At 41.3% G+C, this 24,141-nt stretch overlaps 1 protein-coding gene across 2 annotated transcripts; it reads left to right on the top strand.

Moving 5' to 3' along the window:
- The first annotated feature begins 6,016 nt into the window (after positions 1 to 6,016).
- neil3 (nei-like DNA glycosylase 3) lies at positions 6,017 to 22,664 on the top strand. 2 transcript variants are annotated; one of them, XM_060939625.1, is made up of 10 exons: positions 6,017 to 6,216; positions 14,459 to 14,574; positions 17,029 to 17,163; positions 17,265 to 17,478; positions 18,827 to 18,901; positions 19,043 to 19,209; positions 19,320 to 19,489; positions 21,162 to 21,525; positions 21,621 to 21,768; positions 22,237 to 22,664. In XM_060939625.1, exons 1-10 carry the CDS (start codon positions 6,124 to 6,126, stop codon positions 22,393 to 22,395), a joined length of 1,641 nt encoding a protein of 546 aa, XP_060795608.1. In that variant the 5' UTR covers positions 6,017 to 6,123; the 3' UTR covers positions 22,396 to 22,664. The 2 variants fall into 2 exon arrangements, with proteins under 2 accessions (XP_060795608.1, XP_060795607.1); XM_060939624.1 differs by having other exon boundaries at positions 21,618 to 21,768; positions 22,237 to 22,663.
- Positions 22,665 to 24,141: the final 1,477 nt, after the last annotated feature.

Raw genomic sequence — 24,141 nt, 5'->3', positions numbered from 1 at the left:
AGTTTTTGAGATTTGTAAATTATTGCACTCCGTTTTTATTTACAATTTGTACTTTGCCCCAACTTTTTGGGAATCAGGGTTGTACATGTTTCAGAGCAATATGCTGCCATCCAGACAAAATCTTTTTCAGGGAAAGCCTTCCTTCTTTCAGCAAGACAATGCCAAACTGCTTTCTGCATATATTAAAACTGCCTGGCTCCATATGAGAGAGTCCGGGTGCTAAACTGACCTGCCTGCAGTCCAGACCTGTCTCCCATTTAAAACATTTGGCACATTATGAAGCGCAAACTATGACAAAAGAGACCCCAAACTGTTGAGCAACTGACACTGTATGTCAGACATGGATGGGACAATATTTCTCTTTGAACACCACAGCAATTGGTCTCCTCAGTTCCCAAAAGTTTAGAGTGTTGTTAAAAGTAGAGGTGATGCAACACAGTGGTAAACATACCCCTGTCCCAACTTTTTTGAAACGTGTTGCTGACATCAAATTCAAAACGAGCATATATTTTTCAAAAAACAATAACATTTCTCAGTTTTAACATTTGATATGTTGTCTTTGTACTATTTTCAATTAACTATAGGGTTTCCATGATTTGTAAATTATCGCATTCTGTTTTTATGGACAGTTCACACAGCGTCCCAACTTTTTTGGAACTGGGGTTTTAGTATGGACACATGTATACATAAACTTGCGCACACACTGAGTTTCTGTATATAATAGACTGCATACTGATTTGTGAGTTCTCCATCTGGTGCTGGTTCTCTCATGTCAGGCTACCACGCTATCATGCTCCATGCTACACAAAAGCTATCATGATCTGTATGTCGTCCATTTGCAATGCAGGCTTGTGTGTGATATACATTTCCAAACTGGGTTTATCCGTGAAACAATTCGGCGATTGTGCATGTATTATATCACATAAAAGTTCATGCTCTTTACCAAAAATAATGAACACAGTGTCAGTTTTCCGCTTGGCACACTTTCCACATCGGCACCAGATAGCTGCCGAATCCTTTGGCCTGCCTTCCTGACTTTGCGCTTGCAAAGCACTACCAATTTCCTCATTAGAATCATCTGATGATTTGCTGCTGAAATCATTTACTCGATGTGGATAGTCCTTTTTCCGAGGTTCATACAAATATCTGGTTTCTTAGCTGTCCATACTGACTTGAAGATAACTTGTTTTTCATTTGACGAAATCCAGGCTAACAAGTATGTTTACATCGGCTACATTTAACTTCTGATACTTGGCTATCAACGACTTGACATCACATCCTGGGTGTCATATAGGTTGTCCGTGTGCAATAGAACTTGACATGCTTTTGGACTTTTAAGTACTTAAAGCTACTTATGATAGCTAATCAGGCTGCTGCACTTGTCTGCATTATTATAACTAGGGCTTGTAATATCAGTATCGATCAACGCTGTACGTTTACTCTTTAAAGTGTCAAACATCACGTGTTAAGATTAGACAAAAATAAAACCCGCTCATTTTGTTATTCCGCACTTAAACCATCATTCTTCCAAAAATAAAATGTCCCCCAAGTTCCTTCATCTCAAATGGAGGCTCTGTGAGACCACTGTAGCTAACAAATAAGCCTCCAGTTAAGAATGGTGTAAATTATCACACAGCTGGAGAATGTAGAAGTAAAAGAGATTTGTAATAAAGTTCAGATTTGAATTGTACATCTATTTTTAATAATACAGATAATTTATGAATTTGTTTAGAGACTTATGTTTCACGTGCAGATTCAGTGCGAAACAGGAAGCTAAAGCTACGTTTTTCTTATTTGTTATCCACATCAGCATCAGTCACCAAACTTTGTCATGGCTGATTGATTACATCTGGAGAAGTTTTACTATTCGCTATGGATTTCTATTTTTAATCAGGTTAATAATAAAGAGAGAAGTATTTCAAATATTTGGATTATTCTTCAGTTGAAACTCACTCTCTGTAATGATGACAATATTTACACCGCCATCTTGTGGCCAAATAAATGTCCTGCCTCCAGAGTTTTAGAATAATATTTTAATAATAATCATTTTATTTTTTTCCCCTTTTTGTTTATTTCCTTAATTCCTTTGGTATAAAAAAAGAAAAAGACAGTCTTTAATTTATGAAATGTGATAAGGGTAGACGCAATGTATGTAACCAGTATGTATGTTCCTGAAAGTTGAAATGACCGAAATAAACAATTAAATCTATATTTAAAATATTATTTCTAAGTCATGATTTGAAATCACTAAAATGTACACAATAATTTCAACCTGGAACTGAAGATGTTTTAGATATTTTACTCAGCAGGTCAATTTGGGCCAAAATAAAACGACTGTACATTTGAGGCAAAGTAACATTTCATACTCGGCACTCCTTAAAAAAGCATAATAAATATAATAATAAATATACACGGTGGTGTAGTGGTTAGCGCTGTTGCCTCACAGCAAGAAGGTCCGGGTTCGAGCCCCGTGGCCGGCGAGGGCCTTTCTGTGCGGAGTTTGCATGTTCTCCCCGTGTCCGCGTGGGTTTCCTCCGGGTGCTCCGGTTTCCCCCACAGTCCAAAGACATGCAGGTTAGGTTAACTGGTGACTCTAAATTGACCGTAGGTGTGAATGTGAATGGTTGTCTGTGTCTATGTGTCAGCCCTGTGATGACCTGGCGACTTGTCCAGGGTGTACCCCGCCTTTCGCCCATAGTTAGCTGGGATAGGCTCCAGCTTGCCTGCGACCCTGTAGAACAGGATAAAGCGGCTACAGATAATGAGATGAGATGGAAATAAATATATACTTCCACCACTCCTCCTCCTCCTTATTATCATCTTGCATTTCAGTTTTTGTGGATGGTGTTTAATTTCTACTGTTCAGTAAAAACACACTTACTACACAACTTGTCATTTATAGAAAAAAAATTATGTATTAAAAATAGGCTAATCGTAATATTCATAAAAACAGTAACATATCTCATCTCATTATCTCTAGCCGCTTTATCCTGTTCTACAGGGTCACAGGCACGCGCAACTTTTTGCCACTCGCCACAAACAAACAAACAAATGATTCTCAAAACCATATACATCATATATATAAAAATATTATCATTGTTTTCCCCAAAGCGTTTTATCGTATCGAGCCTGATACTCTTTCTCTGCCTGCTGATACGCTTAGATTTATACCGATACGTTACATTTCCTACCCACAACTAACTAAATACATAGGAGAGCAAACAGATCCATTTACATATATATGTTATTTACCAGCTTAAGGTCGGCCCGTATGGTGAAATACCGTGACAGAGGTCAGCATTTAAGGCCGATGTCACGGTATTTCGCCATACCGACCGACCTTAAGCTGGTAAATAATATATATTTTTTTCTTTACCAAATTCTAACAGAAAACGAGAGCGCCCGAAAGGGAAAACCGAGCCGAGCCACCATTTTGAATCCTCATTCATGTCTGTAATGCAAATTGCTTCCTGCTCGGTATACAAGTGCACTTCCATGGCAGGAAAAAAAACTACATTTTGCCGCCTATGTAGTCCCCTATTTATACAAAACTGAGTCATTCAGGATTCAGCCATGTTTTTGCTCGACCAAAGTTATACAGTATTATGACCTTTATATTGCATAAATGAAGCCATTTGGTGAAACTTTGAAGAAGAGATTGTACTGGTTTAAAGTTTTTACCAAACGTAATATTATGTATTAGGATAACATGGTCCAAAATGGGCCTCATTAACTAATGAGATCAAACTGTTAGCAAGTTACAGGTTTTTAGCTTTCTCCTGAAATGTTTTCTTTTATTTCTTCTTCCTCAGGGTAGTAAAACTCGCTTTCGCTGTGAACACTGTCGTTATCGCGATCCATGCTGTAAAATTAATACTATTTTGAATCCTCATTCACGGCTGTAATGCAAATGGCTTCCTCCTCGGTATACAAGTGCACTTCCATGGCAGGAAAAAAAACCTACATGTTGCCGCCTATGTAGTCCCCTATTTATACAAATAGGAGTCATTCAGGATTCAGCCATGTTTTTGCTGGGTGTTAGCAAATTACAGGTTTTTAGCTTTCTCCTGAAATGTTTTCTTTTATTTCTTCTTCCTCAGGGTAGTAAAACGCGCTTTCGCTGTGAACACTGTCGTTATCGCTATCCATGATGTAAAATTAATGCTATTCTCCTGAGAAATGCTGGCAAAAATTTACAAGATTTTGATAATCTTATAAATAAATCTTATTAAAAAAATAAATGTTGACAAAAAATGCTACTATGTTTGTTGTTGTGAACGAGCGAGTCGCCAGAGGGCCGTACCGTAGGATACAGACCCACTCGCCAGCCAATCAGAGCGCAGGATTTGGACCGCGAAAAAAATAACGATTGATATTTGTGTTAAACAAGCGGTCTTTTTTTCCTCAATGTTTGTGTTGATTCTGTCAAAGTAATATGTCCGCGTGGTATGATGTAAACAAACTGGAATCTTTTGGCCATGTCAAGATCACGTGTTCAAACCGTCCAATAAAAATATCGAAAGAAAACGTCAGACATCCCGGAAGTTTCCGATTCATTATAAGCGATCTCATTGGCTGCCGATGTTTTCCCCCGCCAGACGGACAAAGCCGACTGATTTTAATCACAAAAGTTTGACCTAGTCTATTATCATCATTCATGAATGTGTTAGTACATAATCTTTCTGCAAACTTAAATGTATGAATTAAGTTTTCTTTTCCTTTAAATATGTTTTAATCTTAATCTAGTCCATTTAATAAAGTGCCTAAATTTAAACTTTATAATATGCAGTTGCCTTACTTTTCTTTTCAGTGCATCTTAGTTATACATATATTACGGTAATTGCATCAGAAACATTCTAAATCATTACAGTTATAGTAATACAGCAACTTATTTTAAGGTGGCAGGTCTTAGGTTCAGATCCCTTTGTGATCAACAGGAGGTCATGATGATCGATTCTCTTCATTGGATTGCATAAGATGGAGCAAACCGCTGTTCATATTTTCATGCACATTTTTGTTACAACACTACTTGATCATAGATAATTAAGGGATCCCCGTAGATTTTCAATCATATACCTCAGTAATCTATAACAAAACAGTTTAATTTGCATGTTGAACTTTAAGGTGAAATTTCAAATGTGTATACATTTCTACTATTTAGGTCAGAAATCATTGAAACACTGGTAAAAATCTATCCTATAATCATGTAACTAAAACCTCTCAGAGACCTGAAAATGCACCTCAGAGCATCTATTTGCAAAAGATTTTCCGGGGAGGCTCGCTTTCGCACTGTTGGCGCTCAATTGTCTGTGCGTTATCATGCCAGAATTTAGGGCTTTAATTTTTTTTCTGGGGAAAACACTGTATTATTATATTATTATTTTCTCCAGTTTCCTCCTGAGGCTCTTGTCTTCACAGTAGTGATGGGAAGTTCGACTCTTTTCAGAGAGCCGGCTCTTGTGGCTCGGCTCCCAAAGAAGAGCCGGCTCTTTCGGCTCCCAAACGGCTCTTAATTTATTATCAACTGTAGCCTCATATTTTAGCCTAACTTGGCAAATATGAATGCTTTGTGTGTTGATAAACCTTTTTGCATTTACTGTTTTTATGAGAAGCCTTATAATTGCCTAATTTTGTGTATTTGTTCTGTTACAAAAGCAGGCATTCTTACTTTTGTTTAATATTTTAATCAAACTTTTAATTTAACACAAAGCCAGATGCTGCTTCGTTTACGGGTGTCAGTCATATTTACGTGTTTTTGCGACGCGCTCTCCTCCTCACCGCCGTCTACTGTCTCACTCACTGACGGGGACGGACAGACACTCCACCTGACTGTCGCGTCTGTCCCCCCCTCTCTGTTTTCACATAATGGTATGATCCTATATCCTCACATGTGATTGGCCACAAGGCCGTCAGGCTGCCAATCAAAACAAAGTTCTGCCGTGAGCTGAGCTGAGCAGCGAAAGGAAAAAAAAAAGTGGGGAGTTGGCGCTTCTGATTCACTACAAAGTGCGCATGTGCAGATCTGAACCGGTTTGGCGCGTTGTTTGAGCTCAGTTCCGGGTTTAACACACAGTTTATATTAATATTTTAAATTGTCTGATTATATTTGATTTAAGAGAGGAGATGGTGGAAGGACCGGGCTGCACACTGAACGGAGAGAAAATCCGCTCCAGAGTGAAGAAAGGACAAAAAGTGCTGCAAATTAGAGGAAAAACGGTAGGAGTTAAATTAGCTGATGTTTACAGTCTTTAATTTTCTGTAAAGCTGCTTTGCGACACTGGCTGTTGTTAAAAGCGCTATACAAATACACTTGACTGGACTTCCCTGGTGAAAAATAAATGTGCTAAGTGTACTCAAATTTAGCATACTTCTGTGTACTTGAAGCCACACTGATCATCAATATACTATACTTAATATACTTCAAGTGTGTTTATGATTAGTTAACTTGAGGCATGCTATTTTGGAACAACTAATTTTGTACTAAATTGTAGAAAAGTGCAACTTGAAGTGTATTTAGTGCACTTTTATGTGGAACAACAAAGTATATTTTGTATACTTTAAGTATATGACTTTATATGTACTAATATATGCTTAATTAGTACCTTTGTTTGTATTATAAGTACCTTAAAAATTAGTACACTTTAGAAATTACACGACTTTCACTTAAAGTATATTTTAGTGTAATATATTTCTATAAAGTGTAATATGGTATAATTATTTTAAAGTGTTAAGTGTTAGCGTGAAAGCGTGATGTTAGTATACTTTTTATATATTTACAAAAAGTACAATTTGTGTAAGTACATTTTCAATATACTATTGAAAATATCAATATACTTTAAATACAATAAAGTACATTTTTTTTTCGCCAGGGTTAGTAGTGTGTGTGTGTGTGCGCGCGTGCGTGTGCTCCAGAACCTCCACTGGCTCCCTGTTCTATATCTAACTCCATATAAAAGCCTTCTTTAGATTAGATTAGATGGAACTTTATTGATCCCTTTGGGTGGGTTCCCTCAGGGAAATTAAAATTCCAGTAGCATCATTACAGGATAAACAGAGAATAAAAATAGAGAGAAACTTCTAGATAAATTAATTAAATTACAACTCCGATTCCAAAAAAGTTGGGACAAAGTACAAATTGTAAATAAAAATGGAATGCAATGATGTGGAAGTTTCAAAATTCCATATTTTATTCAGAATAGAACATAGATGACATATCAAATGTTTAAACTGAGAAAATGTATCATTTAAAGAGAAAAATTAGGTGATTTTAAATTTCATGACAACAACACATCTCAAAAAAGTTGGGACAAGGCCATGTTTACCACTGTGAGGCATCCCCTTTTCTCTTTACAACAGTCTGTAAACGTCTGGGGACTGAGGAGACAAGTTGCTCAAGTTTAGGGATAGGAATGTTAACCCATTCTTGTCTAATGTAGGATTCTAGTTGCTCAAGTGTCTTAGGTCTTTTTTGTCGTATCTTCCGTTTTATGATGCGCCAAATGTTTTCTATGGGTGAAAGATCTGGACTGCAGGCTGGCCAGTTCAGTACCCGGACCCTTCTTCTACGCAGCCATGATGCTGTAATTGATGCAGTATGTGGTTTGGGATTGTCATGTTGGAAAATGCAAAGTCTTCCCTGAAAGAGACGGCGTCTGGATGGGAACATATGTTGCTCTAGAACCTGGATATACCTTTCAGCATTGATGGTGTCTTTCCAGATGTGTAAGCTGCCCATGCCACATGCACTAATGCAACCCCATACCATCAGAGATGCAGGCTTCTGAACTGAGCGCTGATAACAACTTGGGTCGTCCTTCTCCTCTTTAGTCCGAATGACACGGCGTCCCTGATTTCCATAAAGAACTTCAAATTTTGATTCGTCTGACCACAGAACAGTTTTCCACTTTGCCACAGTCCATTTTAAATGAGCCTTGGCCCAGAGAAGACGTCTGCGCTTCTGGATCGTGTTTAGATACGGCTTCTTCTTTGAACTATAAAGTTTTAGCTGGCAACGGCGGATGGCACGGTGAATTGTGTTCACAGATAATGTTCTCTGGAAATATTCCTGAGTCCATTTTGTGATTTCCAATACAGAAGCATGCCTGTATGTGATGCAGTGCCGTCTAAGGGCCCGAAGATCACGGGCACCCGGTATGGTTTTCCGGCCTTGACCCTTACGCACAGAGATTCTTCCAGATTCCCTGAATCTTTTGATGATGATATGCACTGTAGATGATGATATGTTCAAACTCTTTGCAATTTTACACTGTCGAACTCCTTTCTGATATTGCTCCACTATTTGTCGGTGCAGAATTAGGGGGATTGGTGATCCTCTTCCCATCTTTACTTCTGAGAGCTGCTGCCACTCCAAGATGCTCTTTTTATACCCAGTCATGTTAATGACCTATTGCCAATTGACCTAATGAGTTGCAATTTGGTCCTCCAGCTGTTCCTTTTTTGTACCTTTAACTTTTCCAGCCTCTTATTGCCCCTGTCCCAACTTTTTTGAGATGTGTTGCTGTCATGAAATTTCAAATGAGCCAATATTTGGCATGAAATTTCAAAATGTCTCACTTTCGACATTTGATATGTTGTCTATGTTCTATTGTGAATACAATATCAGTTTTTGAGATTTGTAAATTATTGCACTCCGTTTTTATTTACAATTTGTACTTTGCCCCAACTTTTTGGGAATCAGGGTTGTACATGTTTCAGAGCAATATGCTGCCATCCAGACAAAATCTTTTTCAGGGAAAGCCTTCCTTCTTTCAGCAAGACAATGCCAAACTGCTTTCTGCATATATTAAACTGCCTGGCTCCATATGAGAGAGTCCGGGTGCTAAACTGACCTGCCTGCAGTCCAGACCTGTCTCCCATTTAAAACATTTGGCACATTATGAAGCGTAAACTATGACAAAAGAGACCCCAAACTGTTGAGCAACTGACACTGTATGTCAGACATGGATGGGACAATATTTCTCTTTGAAGACCACAGCAATTGGTTTCCTCAGTTCCCAAAAGTTTAGAGTGTTGTTAAAAGTAGAGGTGATGCAACACAGTGGTAAACATGCCCCTGTCCCAACTTTTTTGAAACGTGTTGCCGACATCAAATTCAAAACGAGCATATATTTTTCAAAAAACAATAACATTTCTCAGTTTTAACATTTGATATGTTGTCTTTGTACTATTTTCAATTAAATATAGGGTTTCCATGATTTGTAAATTATCGCATTCTGTTTTTATGGACAGTTCACACAGCGTCCCAACTTTTTTGGAACTGGGGTTTTAGTATGGACACATGTATACATAAACTTGCGCACACACTGAGTTTCTGTATATAATAGACTGCATACTGATTTGTGAGTTCTCCATCTGGTGCTGGTTCTCTCACGTCAGGCTACCACGCTATCATGCTCCATGCTACACAAAAGCTATCATGATCTGTATGTCGTCCATTTGTCCCAACTTTTTTGGAATCAGGGTTGTAGGTATTTGCATATACAAATACCTTCATGAAGAAACAGGAGGCAAAGTTGGAGGTGGCGGAGTTGAGGATGCTGAGGTTTGCGATGGGAGGTTGGACAGGATAAGAAACGAGCACGTCAGAGGGACGGCACATGTGGACAGCTTGGGAATTGATCTAAGAGTGATGAGACTGAGATGGTATGGGCACATCCTGAGAAGAGAATGTTGAGGATGGAGCTGCCGGGCACACCAAAATGAGGAAGGCCAAAGAGGAGATACATAGATGTGGTGAGAGAGGACATGAAAGTGGTAGAGAAGGATGCAGAAGACGGGGAGCAATGGAGACAAAAGATACGCTATGGCGACCCCTAACCGGGAGCAGCCAAAAGAAGAAGACGAAAAAAGAATAAGATATGGGGGGGGCAACGGAAGAGGTATTGCACATTATATTCCACATTGTCCAGTATTGCTTTTTGTCAGGCTAGGCTACTGCTCCTTCCTGTCCTCTGTCCTCCTGTTACCCCCCAGAGAGGAGTTGTACAGTCCGATGGCGTGAGGGAGAAAGGAGTTTAAGTCTGTTCGTCCTGCACTTGGGAAGGAGCATTCTGCTAGGGTTGGGCGGTATTACGGTAAGAAGGTATCCCGAGGTATCCAAAAGTACCAATGGTATCGGTCTCATTACCGTCATTTTAAAAATATATATAATATCTAAATAAATATGGAGTACATGAGGTCATAATATAAAATAATAAATTGAAGATCATCCCGAATAACTGTGTGATCGTATTTTCACTAATTCTATCAATTTCCTAAAGAAGTTCTCATCGCGTGCAGGGTTGTTTGTCGTTACCATGGCAACCCTGCGTGACATTTGGAGTCTGACAGAAAGCTTCGCAAGAGACTGAGACCAGGGGTGTCATGGCTCAGATGGTTAAGGCACCGTACCATAAATCCGGGAACCCGGGTTCGATTCCGACCCGAGGTTATTTCCCGATCCCGTCTCTCTCTCCCCCGCTCATTTCTTGTCTCTCTATACTGTCCTATCTAAAAAAAAAAAAAAGAGACTGAGACCGCGGTTGAAAGATGGCAAGTCAAGATAACGAGTTAGTGGCAAAAAAAAAAAAATACAACATCGGCAGTGTGGCAGTATTTTGGTTTCAAACCAAACGAAAAATCTAATATGTCCCCTAAGGCACACCATAGCCTGGGGTACTCCACTTCCACGAGATCTCTCCAATGAGTTGTGTTTTGAGTAGGTTACATGAGTAACAACAAGGTAAAATAATATAACGTATGACATTTGGGATGTGGGTAATAAACGTTTGAAATGTCATCTACTGAAGAAACGGAAGAAAACATCGTAGCGTAAACTGTTAGGTTTCTGGTGGGAATTAGCAATGCGCTTGCTATCTTTGTTGGGTGTGTTAAACTGTATGGATTTAAGTGGAATAATTGTAAGGAGTTATGTGATCAAGACAACGTTTTAAGCAAGGTAAGGCCATTTGATTATTAATTTCCCCGCCATGGCATGACGTGGGCCCATATGATTTTGCCTTGTGCAGCTATCACGCATTTGAATTAGGTTCGCCTCATTTGCGCTGAAGAATATGGTTTATCGCGCAGTCTAAACGGACTTGGGTGTTGGTTGATTCTTTTTCTTTTTTTTATTTCCCATGCTTGAAAGGGTATGGTCCTGCTCATCGTGTACTTTTTTTTGATGGAGTAGGTGAAATAGTGCTGCAAATGCGTTTCAACGCAGACATGTGTAAACGACAGTTGAATGCTATTTTCAAGATGAAGGAAGAGTTGCGTGATGCTTTGAAATATCTCTTAATCCATTCATCAATGCACAAAATTCGCTTTGCTGCTTAATCCATACCACAATGCACACAATTCGCTATGCTGCTTTTAAATAGTACATTTGAGGCATAGGCGCACGTTACACAGTAGGCTGAAACAAAATATTTTTTTCTCGGTAATACCGTATACCCCGGGAAAACACAGAGACAGTTTAAAGGTATCAAAATTTGGATACCGCCCAACCCTACATTCTGTCACTGAACAGGCTCCTCTGGTTGCTGATGACGGTGTGCAGAGGGTGACTGGCATTGTCCATGATGTTCCGTAGTTTGTCCATAGACCTCTTCTCTGCCACCGTCACCAGAGAGTCCAGCTTCATGCCGACCACAGAGCCGGCCCGCCTGATCAGTTTGTCCTTCTTGGATGTGCTGCCCCCCCAGCACACCACGGTGTAAAATAGGACACTGGCGACCACGGACTGATAGAACATCCACAGGGGTTTCCTGCAGATGTTAAAGGACCGCAGCCTCCTCAGGAAGTACAGCCTGCTCTGTCCCTTCCTGTACACACTCCTCAATATCTCATGGATCTACTTCAATCCTTCTTTCCCATTCACAGTCTCCGATCTTCATCTTATGGTCTGTTGTCTGTCCCCAGATTTAAATAACCCATCATAAATAACCCATCAGACTCCTGAACAGCTGACAGGAGTCTTTAACCATGGACTACTTCCCTGTAAACTGTCCTTGACTGTTTACATTTGTTTGCACATTACTGCCTTTCTGCTGCTATGTCCGATCATTGCCTTATTTTTGTATTACACTACCTAGGTGGTGTTTACATTAGACCGTATCCGTCTCGTTTTCGTTGCGGATGCACTGTCCGTTCACATTAAAACGCCGGGAAACGACTCCACAGGCGGAACAACTTGAATCCGCCAGGGCCCACGTATTCAACCCAGTACGTATCTGATCCGGTGCTGTGTAAACATTGAGATACGAGGAAACGCAGTGCTGAGCTCTAGCTGACGTCGTCATTGGACAACGTCACTGTGACATCCACCTTCCTGATTCGCTGGCGTTGTTCATGCCACGTTGGTCATGTGATGCGACTGCTGAAAAACGGCGCGGACTTCTTCCTGCTATTGTTTCCGCCTTGTATCACCTTTTTGGTTTTCATTAAAGAGTATAAAAGTATGAATATAATGCTTTGCTTTGTCATTCTTAATGTTGTTCATGGTAAGATGCAAATACTGCCCATTGTGTAGTTATGATTGTCTTTAGGCTTGCCATCCTTCCACTTGCAAGTGGTGAGTGACTTGCGCATGCCCGATATGCACTGGGATCACACACACAGCGGCTCAGTCCCGAATCACTGCTCGTGCACTTCACTCGCGCGCTCTGTGAGCTGCGCAGGGCCGGCGTGCGCACCCTCCAGAGGGCACTCGCTGTTCAGGGCGGAGTGATTTGGAGCGCAGCCGCTGAGGAGGAAGCGCTGAGCCGCACTGACACATTTCAACTTGCGTGCCGTCTAATTAGTCATGTGTTTAGCGTATCTGTGTATTGGCGTTGCTGTGTGCACGCGAATCGTTTTAAAAACGTTAATCTGATGATCCGCTGATACGGTCTAATGTAAACGCCACCCTAGTTTGCACTACATTTACCTTTATTTTGTACTATACTGGGTGTGGTTTTGCTTTTATTTTGCACTATATTGCCTTTACTTTGTACTACTTCTTCCGCCTATTTATTTGTAATTGGCATTCATGGTGGACAGTAAACTAAGAATTTTATTGTGCATGTCCTTACTGTGCATACGACAGTAAACACTCTGAACTTGAATGGGTTCCAGGACGGGTGGCACAGTGGTGTAGTGTCGCCTCACAGCAAGAAAGTCCTGGGTTCGAGCCCAGTGGCCGGCAAGGGCCTTTCTGTGTTGAGTTTACATGTTCTCCCCGTGTCTGTGTGGGTTTTCTCCGGTTTCCCCCACAGTCCAAAGACATGCAGGTTAGGTTAACTGGTGACTCTAAATTGACCGTAGGTGTGAATGTGAGTGTGAATGGTTGTCTGTGTCAGCCCTGTGATGACCTGGTGACTTGTCCAGGGTGTACCCCGCCTTTCGCCCGTAGTCAGCTGGGATAGGCTCCAGCTTGCCTGCGACCCTGTAGAACAGGATAAGCGGCTACAGATAATGGATGGGTTCCAGGACATTTAGAGTTGCAGTCCCCAAGCTGTGGAATTCCCTCCCTCCCTCAGAGCCTTTATGATAGTACATCTCTCCCCCAAATTCAAAACTCAACTCCTTTCATATCTCTCTCTCTCCTGATCACTGACTCTTCATTGCTTTTTCAATGCTTTGAGCTTTTGTCTGCTGTGTTTTATGTCCACATTAATTCTGATTTTGTTTCCTATCTCTCCTGTCATGTTTTCTTTTGGTTAATTTGTTAATCTCTCTGTCGTGTCATCACTCTGTAAAGCAACCTTGAGTTGGTGAAAGTTGCTATATAAATGTTAGGTTTTGATCTGTCTGTAGCAAAGGAGGTTGAATTGACAAAGTATGATCTAGGAACGTAGATCTCTGCTGCCTTGCCTCACGGATCGATCCGGGAGCAAACAGTCACTGATGCAGTTGCTCAAAGATGTTTCTAAGTTTACTGTAGGACAAACATGAGCATTTATTCAGATTCAAGAGTGTGTTGTAGCTATGGGATTGGATGATGACTTAATTGACGAAGCTAAGTTATCTATGTATAACGTAAATGGGTTCCATCACTGGTTTTGACTACACTACTGTATTAAAGAAGAGAGACATTATATACCATTACATCATCCATCAGGATCATAGTCTTAAAGACATTACTGGTCAACATAACGTTCATTAAGCAGAGAGCAGAATGTGTGAGCGAAGGTAAAGCTCAAGGATTTAACTAACCCAAACAAGTAGCAATCAGACCAGCCTGTATCAGTTTCAAGCATGCCAGACATATATATATTTTATCAATTTGTCATTCTTGAACACTGAATCTAAACTGACAGTTCTGATAACAGTGAAGTCACTGGTCATCTGCATCAGTTGTAGAACACTGATCCTCTGGAATAGGGCTAAAAAAAAAATTCTATCAGTGACATACCGTAACACCAGACCAAAGTGTTCAGAGAACAAGCGGTGAGGTGTGTGTGTGTGTGTTTTACAGAACCATGGTGGTGGTGCTCAGGGAGACTTGTTCCAGTGTTTCGGAGGTTGTGAGTACACCGGAGTGCAGACGCTCGGGAAAGAACTCTTCATGTACTTTGGAGAACGAGTGTTAAGGTAACTCTGAACTAGTCTGGCTAACGCGACTTCAAAGCTTTGCGAGCGTTTGGTCTGGCAAAGATATTAAGCCCAACCGTTTCCCAAAGTGCGTGGTTGACCCGCCTCCCTGAAATGCCTCAGTTTGCTACTGGTCGAAGCCAGAAAAGGCTGTGACGAAACTTAAACCAATCACATCACTCTTTCCTCTGACGTATATGACGCGACGGGGCTAACTGGTAGATTAAACTCTTACCGAAGCCGGTCGGGAGCAAGGCGAAAACGTCCTTCCTTTCAATAAATACCTCCAGGGCTGCTCTTTGCTCCGTTTTCAATGAGAATTTGCTCCATGTTTGTAATGTTTCTAGTGAATGAAGCGCTTCCGGCATAGATTCTGTAAACAATCTATGGCTTCCGGTCGCAGTTCTACGTCAGTGCCTTGAACACGCCTCTACCCAGGGCCGTTGGAGATGCTCAAAGTTGATTGGCTCCCGATTTTTCGGGAGCTTGGAAGAGCTGGAGATAGCTTGCCTTGCCAGACTAAGCTTAGCCTGGGCCCGCCCATCCTAAGCGTGACGCAACACGAGGGCCTGTTGCGAGCTTAGTCTGGCAAGGCAAGCTATCTCCAGCTCTTCCAAGCTCCCGAAAAATCGGGAGCCAATCAACTTTGAGCATCTCCAACGGCCCTGGGTAGAGGCGTGTTCAAGGCACTGACGTAGAACTGCGACCGGAAGCCATAGATTGTTTACAGAATCTATACCGGAAGCGCTTCATTCACTAGAAACATTACGAACATGGAGCAGCGGCAAGCCTTTGACACAGCGATAGATGCTGTATTGAAAGCATTCAATGGGAAGTTCTCATTGAAAACGGAGCAAAGAGCAGCCCTGGAGGTATTTATTGAAAGGAAGGCCGTTTTCGCCTTGCTCCCGACCGGCTTCGGTAAGAGTTTAATCTACCAGTTAGCCCCGTCGCGTCACATACGTCAGAGGAAAGAGTGATGTGATTGGTTTAAGCTTCGTCACAGCCTTTTCTGGCTTCGACCAGTAGCAAACTGAGGCATTTCAGGGAGGCGGGTCAACCATGCACTTTGGGAAACGGTTGGGCTTAATATCTTTGCCAGACCAAATGCTCGTAGAGCTTTGAAGTCGCGTTAGCCAGACTAGACTAAGCTTGCAACAGGCCCTCGTGTTGCGTCACACTTAGGATGGGCGGGCCCAGGCTAACTCTGAACCCCACTGCAGTTTAAAAAGATTTTTTATTGTTTTCTGAATGATTGATCTTTTTGTCATTGCTGAAGCAAAAACGGATGTTTTTTTTTTCGATGCTCAAACATCTGGCAAGTTTTTGTCAATGAATAGGTGATATTTAAAAAAAAAAAAATTAGTCAGTTATTTGAATCAGACATGGATGTGTCTTCAGAGATTAGAAATATTATAGGGAATTTAAAACATGCAAAATAAAACAAACAAAACTCAATTCTGGAAAACAGAAACTGAAAACGAAGAAAATCACAATGTGCTTTACTGTATGTCTAGTGTTTCACTCTAAGGCCTACCCCTACCCCCCCCCCCCCCATAAATAAATTAAATAAAAAGTTTGTTTTCAGTCGCCTACCCAACCCTGAAATTTCTGAAGTGTTTGGGGGGGGGAGAATACAAGTAGTCTTTTATTGTAAGCACAAAATAACCCCAAGTTGTTTGTACGTACCAAGTTAATATGGTTCTGAAAGAAAAGAAAAATAATAATTATTAAAAAATCAGACCGTCCTACACTGAATTTTTTTTTTTGAAGTCGTAACAGGAAATACCCTTTTTTTTTTTTTTTTTTTTTTTTTGCGCTTGGCCTAATGATAATACATACAGGTAGTGTGGCATAATGTGTGCATGTGTTTGAGGCTCAAATGCCTCAACAAACTCGGTCTAGAGCTTTTTTTTAATAATAAAATCATAAAATTCCCAGGTGAACATTTTGACTTCCAGTTATACCACTTGGATTTGGGTTAAAGCTCTTCTGTCCTAAAAGACTGCAAAGCACAGTGACTGTTACAAAGTGCTGACACTGGAGACTCCTTACATACTGTAGATGCGTAATAAACGTTACCTTACAGAAAACTTTACCACCTAAATGATTACACATTTTTCTTTGCTAAAGTACCATATGCTTTTTAAAAACATTTTAAAAATGATTAATCTTGGATTATGTGGCGCATCTGCTGTACAAGTCCCTGTTATTATAGTAATGATAACATATTAGAACGTTAACATGAACCCATTGTTACAGTTAGAACTACAGTCTGAGCCCTGAAGAACTCGGGTGTGCTGTGGTATAACTGTATTTAATTTCATAATGGCTCCATATTGCATTTCTCCATAGAAAATAGTATTTATAATCGGAGATGACGAGGATCACATCACCCTCCTGACACTGTGTGTAACTAATGAACTAGTGTAAAGTGCAGTGTTTTTGTGTTAGGCTGCATTTCGGGATGGACGGCTCAATGCGTATAAACACAGAGGAGAGAAAAGACAGCAGAGGAAATCCACCGACGCTCATCGTCTCTCTCACTGACGACACACTGACTTTCTACAACACCACTGCTGAAATCCGGTACGAGTTTCTGCTGATTACACACGTATGTGTTCATGGCATTACTCAAATAACAGGGTGAGCTCTTCACTTGTTGATCTTCAGGGTGTGTGTATGTGTAGACTCTCGGAGGACTGCAGTGAGAGAGTGCGTCTCATGGCGAGTCTGGACGTCTGTTCTCCGAGCTTCAGTGTGTGTGGTGCGGTGGATGCGGTGTGTAGAGAGAATAGCCGCAGTGTGTGTGACGTTCTGCTGGATCAGTCGGTTCTACCTGGAGTCGGGAACATCATCAAGAATGAAGCGCTTTTCCTCAGTGCTCTTAATCCTGCAGTTAAGGCAAGAAAATAATGCTAATAATAATAATAATAATAATAATAGCAAAAAAGTAAAAGAGAAAGAACATACTATATCAAGTGTTTCATTATTAATTTACGATCATTTATTATATCAATATTAATGTAAAATGAATGTATTCAAATAAAAGTATTTATTATAGCACTATCAGTAAACAGAAATAAAGCCAAATTATTTCAAGGTTATTTACTTGTTCACATTTATAATTTTTTATTTATATACTTTAATAGTGCTGTCAAAAATGTCACGTTATTAACGCGTTAACTTGACTCAATTTTAACGGCGATAATTTTTTTATCGCGAGATTAACGCTCTGTGACATGATGTAGGTTTTTCATAAGCTTTTGAAACTGCCAGGAACTTGGAACAGAGACCTTGCTTAGAAAAACGATAGCAGCTAGCCACGCCCCGCACAGCCAGAGTCCTCTGCCCTCCTCCCTCAAAGAACCAGTGCGGGCAGGGCGCGCTAGTAGAGATGGGATTTATGGCTCTTTGATGGGATTCGCATCTTTGTGATCCGTTCTTTGAAAAGAGCCGTTCAAAAGACTGGCTCATTTGGCTCTTTTTAAATATTTATTCAGTTTTAAGAAGACAGCGTCTAAAGAAGCCAGATCCCTCTGAACTGTAAACTCAATGCTATCCCAGAAATCCTTCCTGTAATATGCAAATTTGGCTGCCTCTGATTGGACAGCGCGACGCATCAACAGGCAGAAAGTGTAAAAGTACAAAATGTGTTAAGTGAGCTGAAACAGTAAAGATCAGATTCAATGCAATATTTATCAACGAACAACTTAAACTTAATATAATAGTGTACTTTATATTATAATCAAGCATGTCAAGCCTACCGTCACTGTGTAACCTGTCTCTCTGATAGACTAACTCAAGCAGTAGATTACTTTGTTCATGGTTCTCTTGTTAGTCTCGGAACGAAGAGCCACGGTGCTCAGTTTAGGTTTCAGTTTGCAGTGGCTGTGTCAAGACGTGTTATGCTTTGCAATAAGAAAAACATTGGTACAAAACAAGCCCATTCACTTTTTTATGCTGGTAAGAGAATTACAATGATTTTTCGTGTGACAAAAATGTGCGATTAAATTGCGATTAATCGCGAGTTAACTATGACAGTCGCGACATTAATCGCGATTAAATATTTTAATCGCTTGACAGCACTACTTTTTAACAAGAGACCTTTTCCCAAATCAGCTTTACAGAAATCCAGATATAAAATTAAAATTTCCTCACGCATCATATCAAATCTTGATAATGTATTTATGGCATGTGAAATTTTCCTGCACTTGCATGTAATGAACGTTATTAAGTCGCATGTTTGTAGGTGAATCAGCTGAAGGCTGAACTCGTCCAGCATCTGGTGAAAATGACAAGGGATTTTGCGCTGCTCTTTTACCAGGTGTTGTGATTACCTGAATGATTGAACTCTCAATTTCAAAGAATATTTTGTGACATCTATGCCGGCAAAGTAATTTCTGAGTTTCTGATACATCATCATACCAACAGCAGATTTGTAAAGTCTTTAATTCCTCTGTGTCAGTGCCGTAAAAGCGGCTCGGTGCTTTATAAGCACTGTAAGGTGTACAAGCGCTCCAGCTGTGGTCAGTGCAGTGGTGCGGTCACTGTGTGTCGCTTGGGGAACGATAACAGGATGACTTACTTCTGCTCACGCTGCCAGACTGAAGATCCGACTGAAATCGACATCAGGTCAGATTTTCTCTGTTCAAAATGGCTTCCGACTCCATATTAAAGCTTTAATTTGTGTAAAAAAAAAAAAAAAGCACACAGTGCTCACATGATGCTCTGTGGTGTAACAGTAAACTCCCAGGTCCGAACACTTTAATGAGATGGACGAGTCAGAAATCTGTGCAGGACGTCAACCATGTCACCACAAAAGAGGAAGAAGAGTGGTCATGTGACCTTTGCACTTTGGTTAACCAACCAATCGTCAAGTTCTGTGAAGCGTGTATGAGCCCTCGACCACTGGGTGAGACTCCACAATTGCCCCAGTGCTGGGATGTAGATCAGACTGTAGTTTCCAGCAACATATCACTGTAACCAATCAGGTCTCTGTTCCCGCCCCTATTGTCTCTGTTCTTGCCTCTATGGAGCACTTGCATGTGACGTCACAGCCGATCCAGATTGTGACAGACGCCATCTTGTCGGTCAAACGCCATATTCCGCCTTCTACTTCTGGTTCTACTTCTGCTTTTACTTCTACCTTTTCTTCTGGAAAACCCTACTATATACAATTCTACTACAACGGCTGCGGCTACAAGCTCTCCCTACCTGTGCACGTTTTTTATGTTTATTGTGTGTATTTTTGCGTGTTGTTCGTCTGTACCGGACTTCAATATCCACTACAACCGTATGGACTTACTGGACATTGGTTTCCAGCAGAAAATGACGGTTTGTAGCGATTTCCATCGCATGCACAACATTCTGGACGAGAAAAAAAAAAAACATTCCGGACGAGATAGCGAGACCAGCGGGGTCTCCGTGGATTGTTATCGGAAGCAAAGCGAAGGAGGCGGCGTCGGGAGCGGAAGCAAAAGCGAGGCTACAGGCAGAGCCGGCCTGTTGACTAAGCTCAGAAAACAGCCACTCAAATCTCCACTGCTAAGCCTCTACCTCTCCAACGCCAGATCCATGTAAACAAGACGGACGAGCTGGAATTACCTTATTCTATTCTATAATCGGCTGGTCAGTGCTATACTCAATACTTAAGTGACTTACCCATCCAATGAGGATTCTTGTTTACAAGATGCCACATCTGAGTTGCTGACAAATCCTGAATTTCTGTAAAGATAACCGTCCAGAGATTTATAAGCACGCAGTGCTTCACCACTGAACAGCGAGGGAAAGTTAATGAGGTAATTATACACGTCCGGGTATTCCGCTGGCAGTTCAAAATCCGGTCGCGAAAACTCCGTCTGGTAAGCCATAAGGGTCACAAATCTGTAGATTGTTTATTTTAGACATATATCTAGTTATCTGTTCATTAGAAAAATGAGCCGTGTAGTCCGTCGGTTGAAATTGATCCATTCTGTACATGAGTGCAGCAGTATTCAGCGGTGTTTTTGACCGACAAGATGGCGGTTGTGTACTTTCCGGTCACGTGACTGCAAGATCTCTATTGTCTCTGTTCCTGCCCCTATTGACTCTGTAACCAGTCAGGTCTCTGTTCCCGCCCCTATTGTCCCTGTGACCAGTCAGGTCTCTGTTCCCGCCCCTATTGTCCCTGTGACCAGTCAGGTCTCTGTTCCCGCCCCTATTGTCTCTGTGACCAGTCAGGTCTCTGTTCCCGCCCCTATTGTCTCTGTGACCAGTCAGGTCTCTGTTCCCGCCCCTATTGTCCCTGTGACCAGTCAGGTCTCTGTTCCCGCCCCTATTGTCCCTGTGACCAGTCAGGTCTCTGTTCCCGCCCCTATTGTCTCTGTGACCAGTCAGGTCTCTGTTCCCGCCCCTATTGTCCCTGTGACCAGTCAGGTCTCTGTTCCCGCCCCAATTGTCCCTGTGACCAGTCAGGTCTCTGTTCCCGCCCCTATTGTCCCTATACCCATAATTTCCATATATTAATGAAATAGACGTTCAGTCACACGTTTCTCTGTAACTGAGACTAAGACCATTTCATCTTTTCTTCCTTTTGCTCTCTGCAGGTCGTATAGAGGCAGTAAAGGATCCTCCCTTTACTGCACTTATCCGCTTCCCTCACAACACTTTCTCCAAACCGCAGCAGGAAGTGAAGCTCCACCGCAGAGCTGCGTTTGGGAACACCACCCTCGTCCTGTCTGACCTTGGCTCCGGACTTGCGACACCTCCGAGTCACACCACCAACCGCCGGAGTGGTGTAGGGCTGGGGAGTGACTCCAGCACTGCTGGGATTGGGACACAACCCACAGGAGCTCATATCTCCAAACGAGCCTCCTGTGGATTTCCCAGCATTCCCAGCAAGAGGAGGAAGACGGAGAGTGAACACCTGAAAGGAAGAGAGGTTCAGAATAAAACCCAGCACACGTCAACGTGAGGCTCTGTTTAAATCACCTGTAGTGTGCACTACTTTCTCTCCATTTTAAAACAAACCTGCTTTGATTTTTTTTCTCTTCTCATTCCAGCAGTGGCACTACATCACTACCCACAATCCCTTGCTGCACCACTCACCGCCGTCCCAGCGTCCTCAGGGTGGTCACTAAAGAGGGAGAGAATAAAGGCAGGCACTTCTACACTTGCGCCCTTCCCCGAGGCTCCCAGTGTAATTTCTTTGAGGTAAAAATAAGGTTTAATTTATTTAAATTTCAAGAAAAGATAAAGGAAAAAAAAGAAATTAAAATATTAAAGATGAATAAAGGAAAATTCTTAAAGAAAAAATGAATCTATACTGTATATCTTCTGGTTATAAGGCACAGGCACGTAGCGGACGCTTCTGTGCCTCCTAATGGTGGAGTCGATTTAGTGTTTGTCCTGTTAGAGTTGCTGGAGTTCAGCAAGGTTTTGTAAAAGTCTAAAAAGCTGACTTCATCTAAAAGTTGCTGTTGTGCAGTGTTTAACACTGAAACTTTAAAATTCTCTTGAGAAAACTCCAGCAATAATTAATGTTAAGGTTTTAATTAAAATGAATTTTTTTTGCATATACTATTAAAGAGCAAATAAGATAAACAAGAAATAAATATTGCTAATTTTTTTTCTTTCTTTTATTTGTCGTTATTGTATTGATCTCTTTTGTCCTTTTGTTAGTGGGCTGATCTGCACTTCCCCGCGTGTCATCATGGTAAACGCACCCTGATGAGAACCGTCCTGAAACTGGGGGCGAATAACGGGCGACGTTTTTACGTTTGTCCACTGAAACAAGGGAAACAATGCGACTTCTTCCAGTGGGTGGAGAAAAGCCCGTGAACCAATCAGCTGCTCACACGTCACATATCGCCACATGCAGTTACTGTGGATTTGTTTTTTTTTTTTTTTTTATAAACATTTCATTTAAATATGCAAACATGTTTAAAAACTTGTTTCTTTTGTAAAATGTAGCTTTCCTTCCAATGAATCAAATTTAGATAAAAAAATTAAACACTTATTTTCACTACATTTAATTAAAAATGCTTTTTCAGAACGCAAATTTGTACACAGTTTTCATTTTATCCTAATTTGAGTTTTTACATTTCCTGAGTATATCTTTACATAGCTTTATTTTTCAAATACCTAAAAATTTAAACAAAAAATATTATTAATAGTTAGTCAAGAATTGTTTTTAAATCATGGTAATAAAAAGGTTATTTAAGAATTAAATAAATAACTTTTAACAAGTATTAAGATGTGTTTCTCTGTTAATGTGCTGTATTTTTGTATTTAAATTAGAGGTTAATGTTGAGGAGGGCGGCACGGTGGTGTAGTGGTTAGCGCTGTCGCCTCATAGCAAGAAGGTCCGGGTTCGAGCCCAGCGGCTGGCGAGGGCCTTTCTGTGCATGTTCTCCCCGTGTCCGCGTGGGTTTCCTCCGGGTGCTCCGGTTTCCCCCACAGTCCAAAGACATGCAGGTTAGGTTAACTGGTGACTCTAAATTGACCGTAGATGTGAGTGTGAATGGTTGTCTGTGTCAGCCCTGTGATGACCTGGCATCTTGTCCAGGGTGTACCCCGCCTTTCGGCCGTAGTCAGCTGGGATAGACTCCAGCTTGCCGGCGACCCTGTAGAACAGGATAAAGCGGCTAGAGATAATGAGATGAGATCAAACTCCAGAAAGAATTTTACCAAATTTCATTGATCCGGATAGTTTTCTGGAACTTCTGGTCGGAGGAGCAGCTGCTGTCTGTGGGAGAAGATGCCGCAGGCGAGGGAAACGTACCAGTGCACTTGTGCGACTTCGCAAACAAAGATTTCGTATGCCTCTTCCAGCAATGCACCTGGCGAAAGTTTGGTCCCTACCTAACAAGATAGATGAGCTGCTTCTTCTTAACAAGGCGAACAGGGACTTTGCTCGATCTGCTGCCCTCTGCTTCACTGAAACCTGGCTCAGTGAACTCATCCCTGACAATGGACTACATCTTCCCGGGTTCGGTTTACACCGCACAGATCGGCAAAAAGAGCCATCAGGAAAGACGAAAGGTGGAGGAATTTGCTTCTACATAAACGAAGGTTGGTGTACAGATGTTACGGTTCTCAATAAACACTGTAGCCCAAACTTGGAATCACTTTTTCTGAACTGCAAACCGTTCTATTCACCACAAGAATTTTGCTCATTCATTCTGGTCGGCGTGTACATTCCGCCACAAGCTGACGTGAGGGATGCTCTGCAAGCTCTCGCCGATCAGGTAAACTTCTCAGAGCATAAATATCCGGTCTCATTGCTCATTATTATGGGAGACTTTAACAGAGCTAAATTGAACCACAAACTACCGAAATTCAGACAACACGTTGACTGTCCCACCAGAGACAATAACACCTTGGATCACTGCTACACAGTTCTTAAAGGGGCATACCGCTCTGTCCCCCGTGTGGCTCTAGGCCGCTCTGATCATTGCTTAGTTCACCTCATTCCCACTTACAAGCAGAAATTAAAATCTGTAAAGCCTGCAATCAGAACAATGAAGTGGATGAATGAGGCAAAGGATGAACTGAGGGACTGTTTTGACCGTACAGACTGGAGTG

This window comes from Neoarius graeffei, chromosome 14 (genome assembly GCF_027579695.1).
Source record: "Neoarius graeffei isolate fNeoGra1 chromosome 14, fNeoGra1.pri, whole genome shotgun sequence".
Lineage (NCBI taxonomy): Eukaryota > Metazoa > Chordata > Actinopteri > Siluriformes > Ariidae > Neoarius > Neoarius graeffei.
Note: the sequence above shows the minus strand (reverse complement) of the source record. Positions and strands in the feature narration are given on the sequence as shown.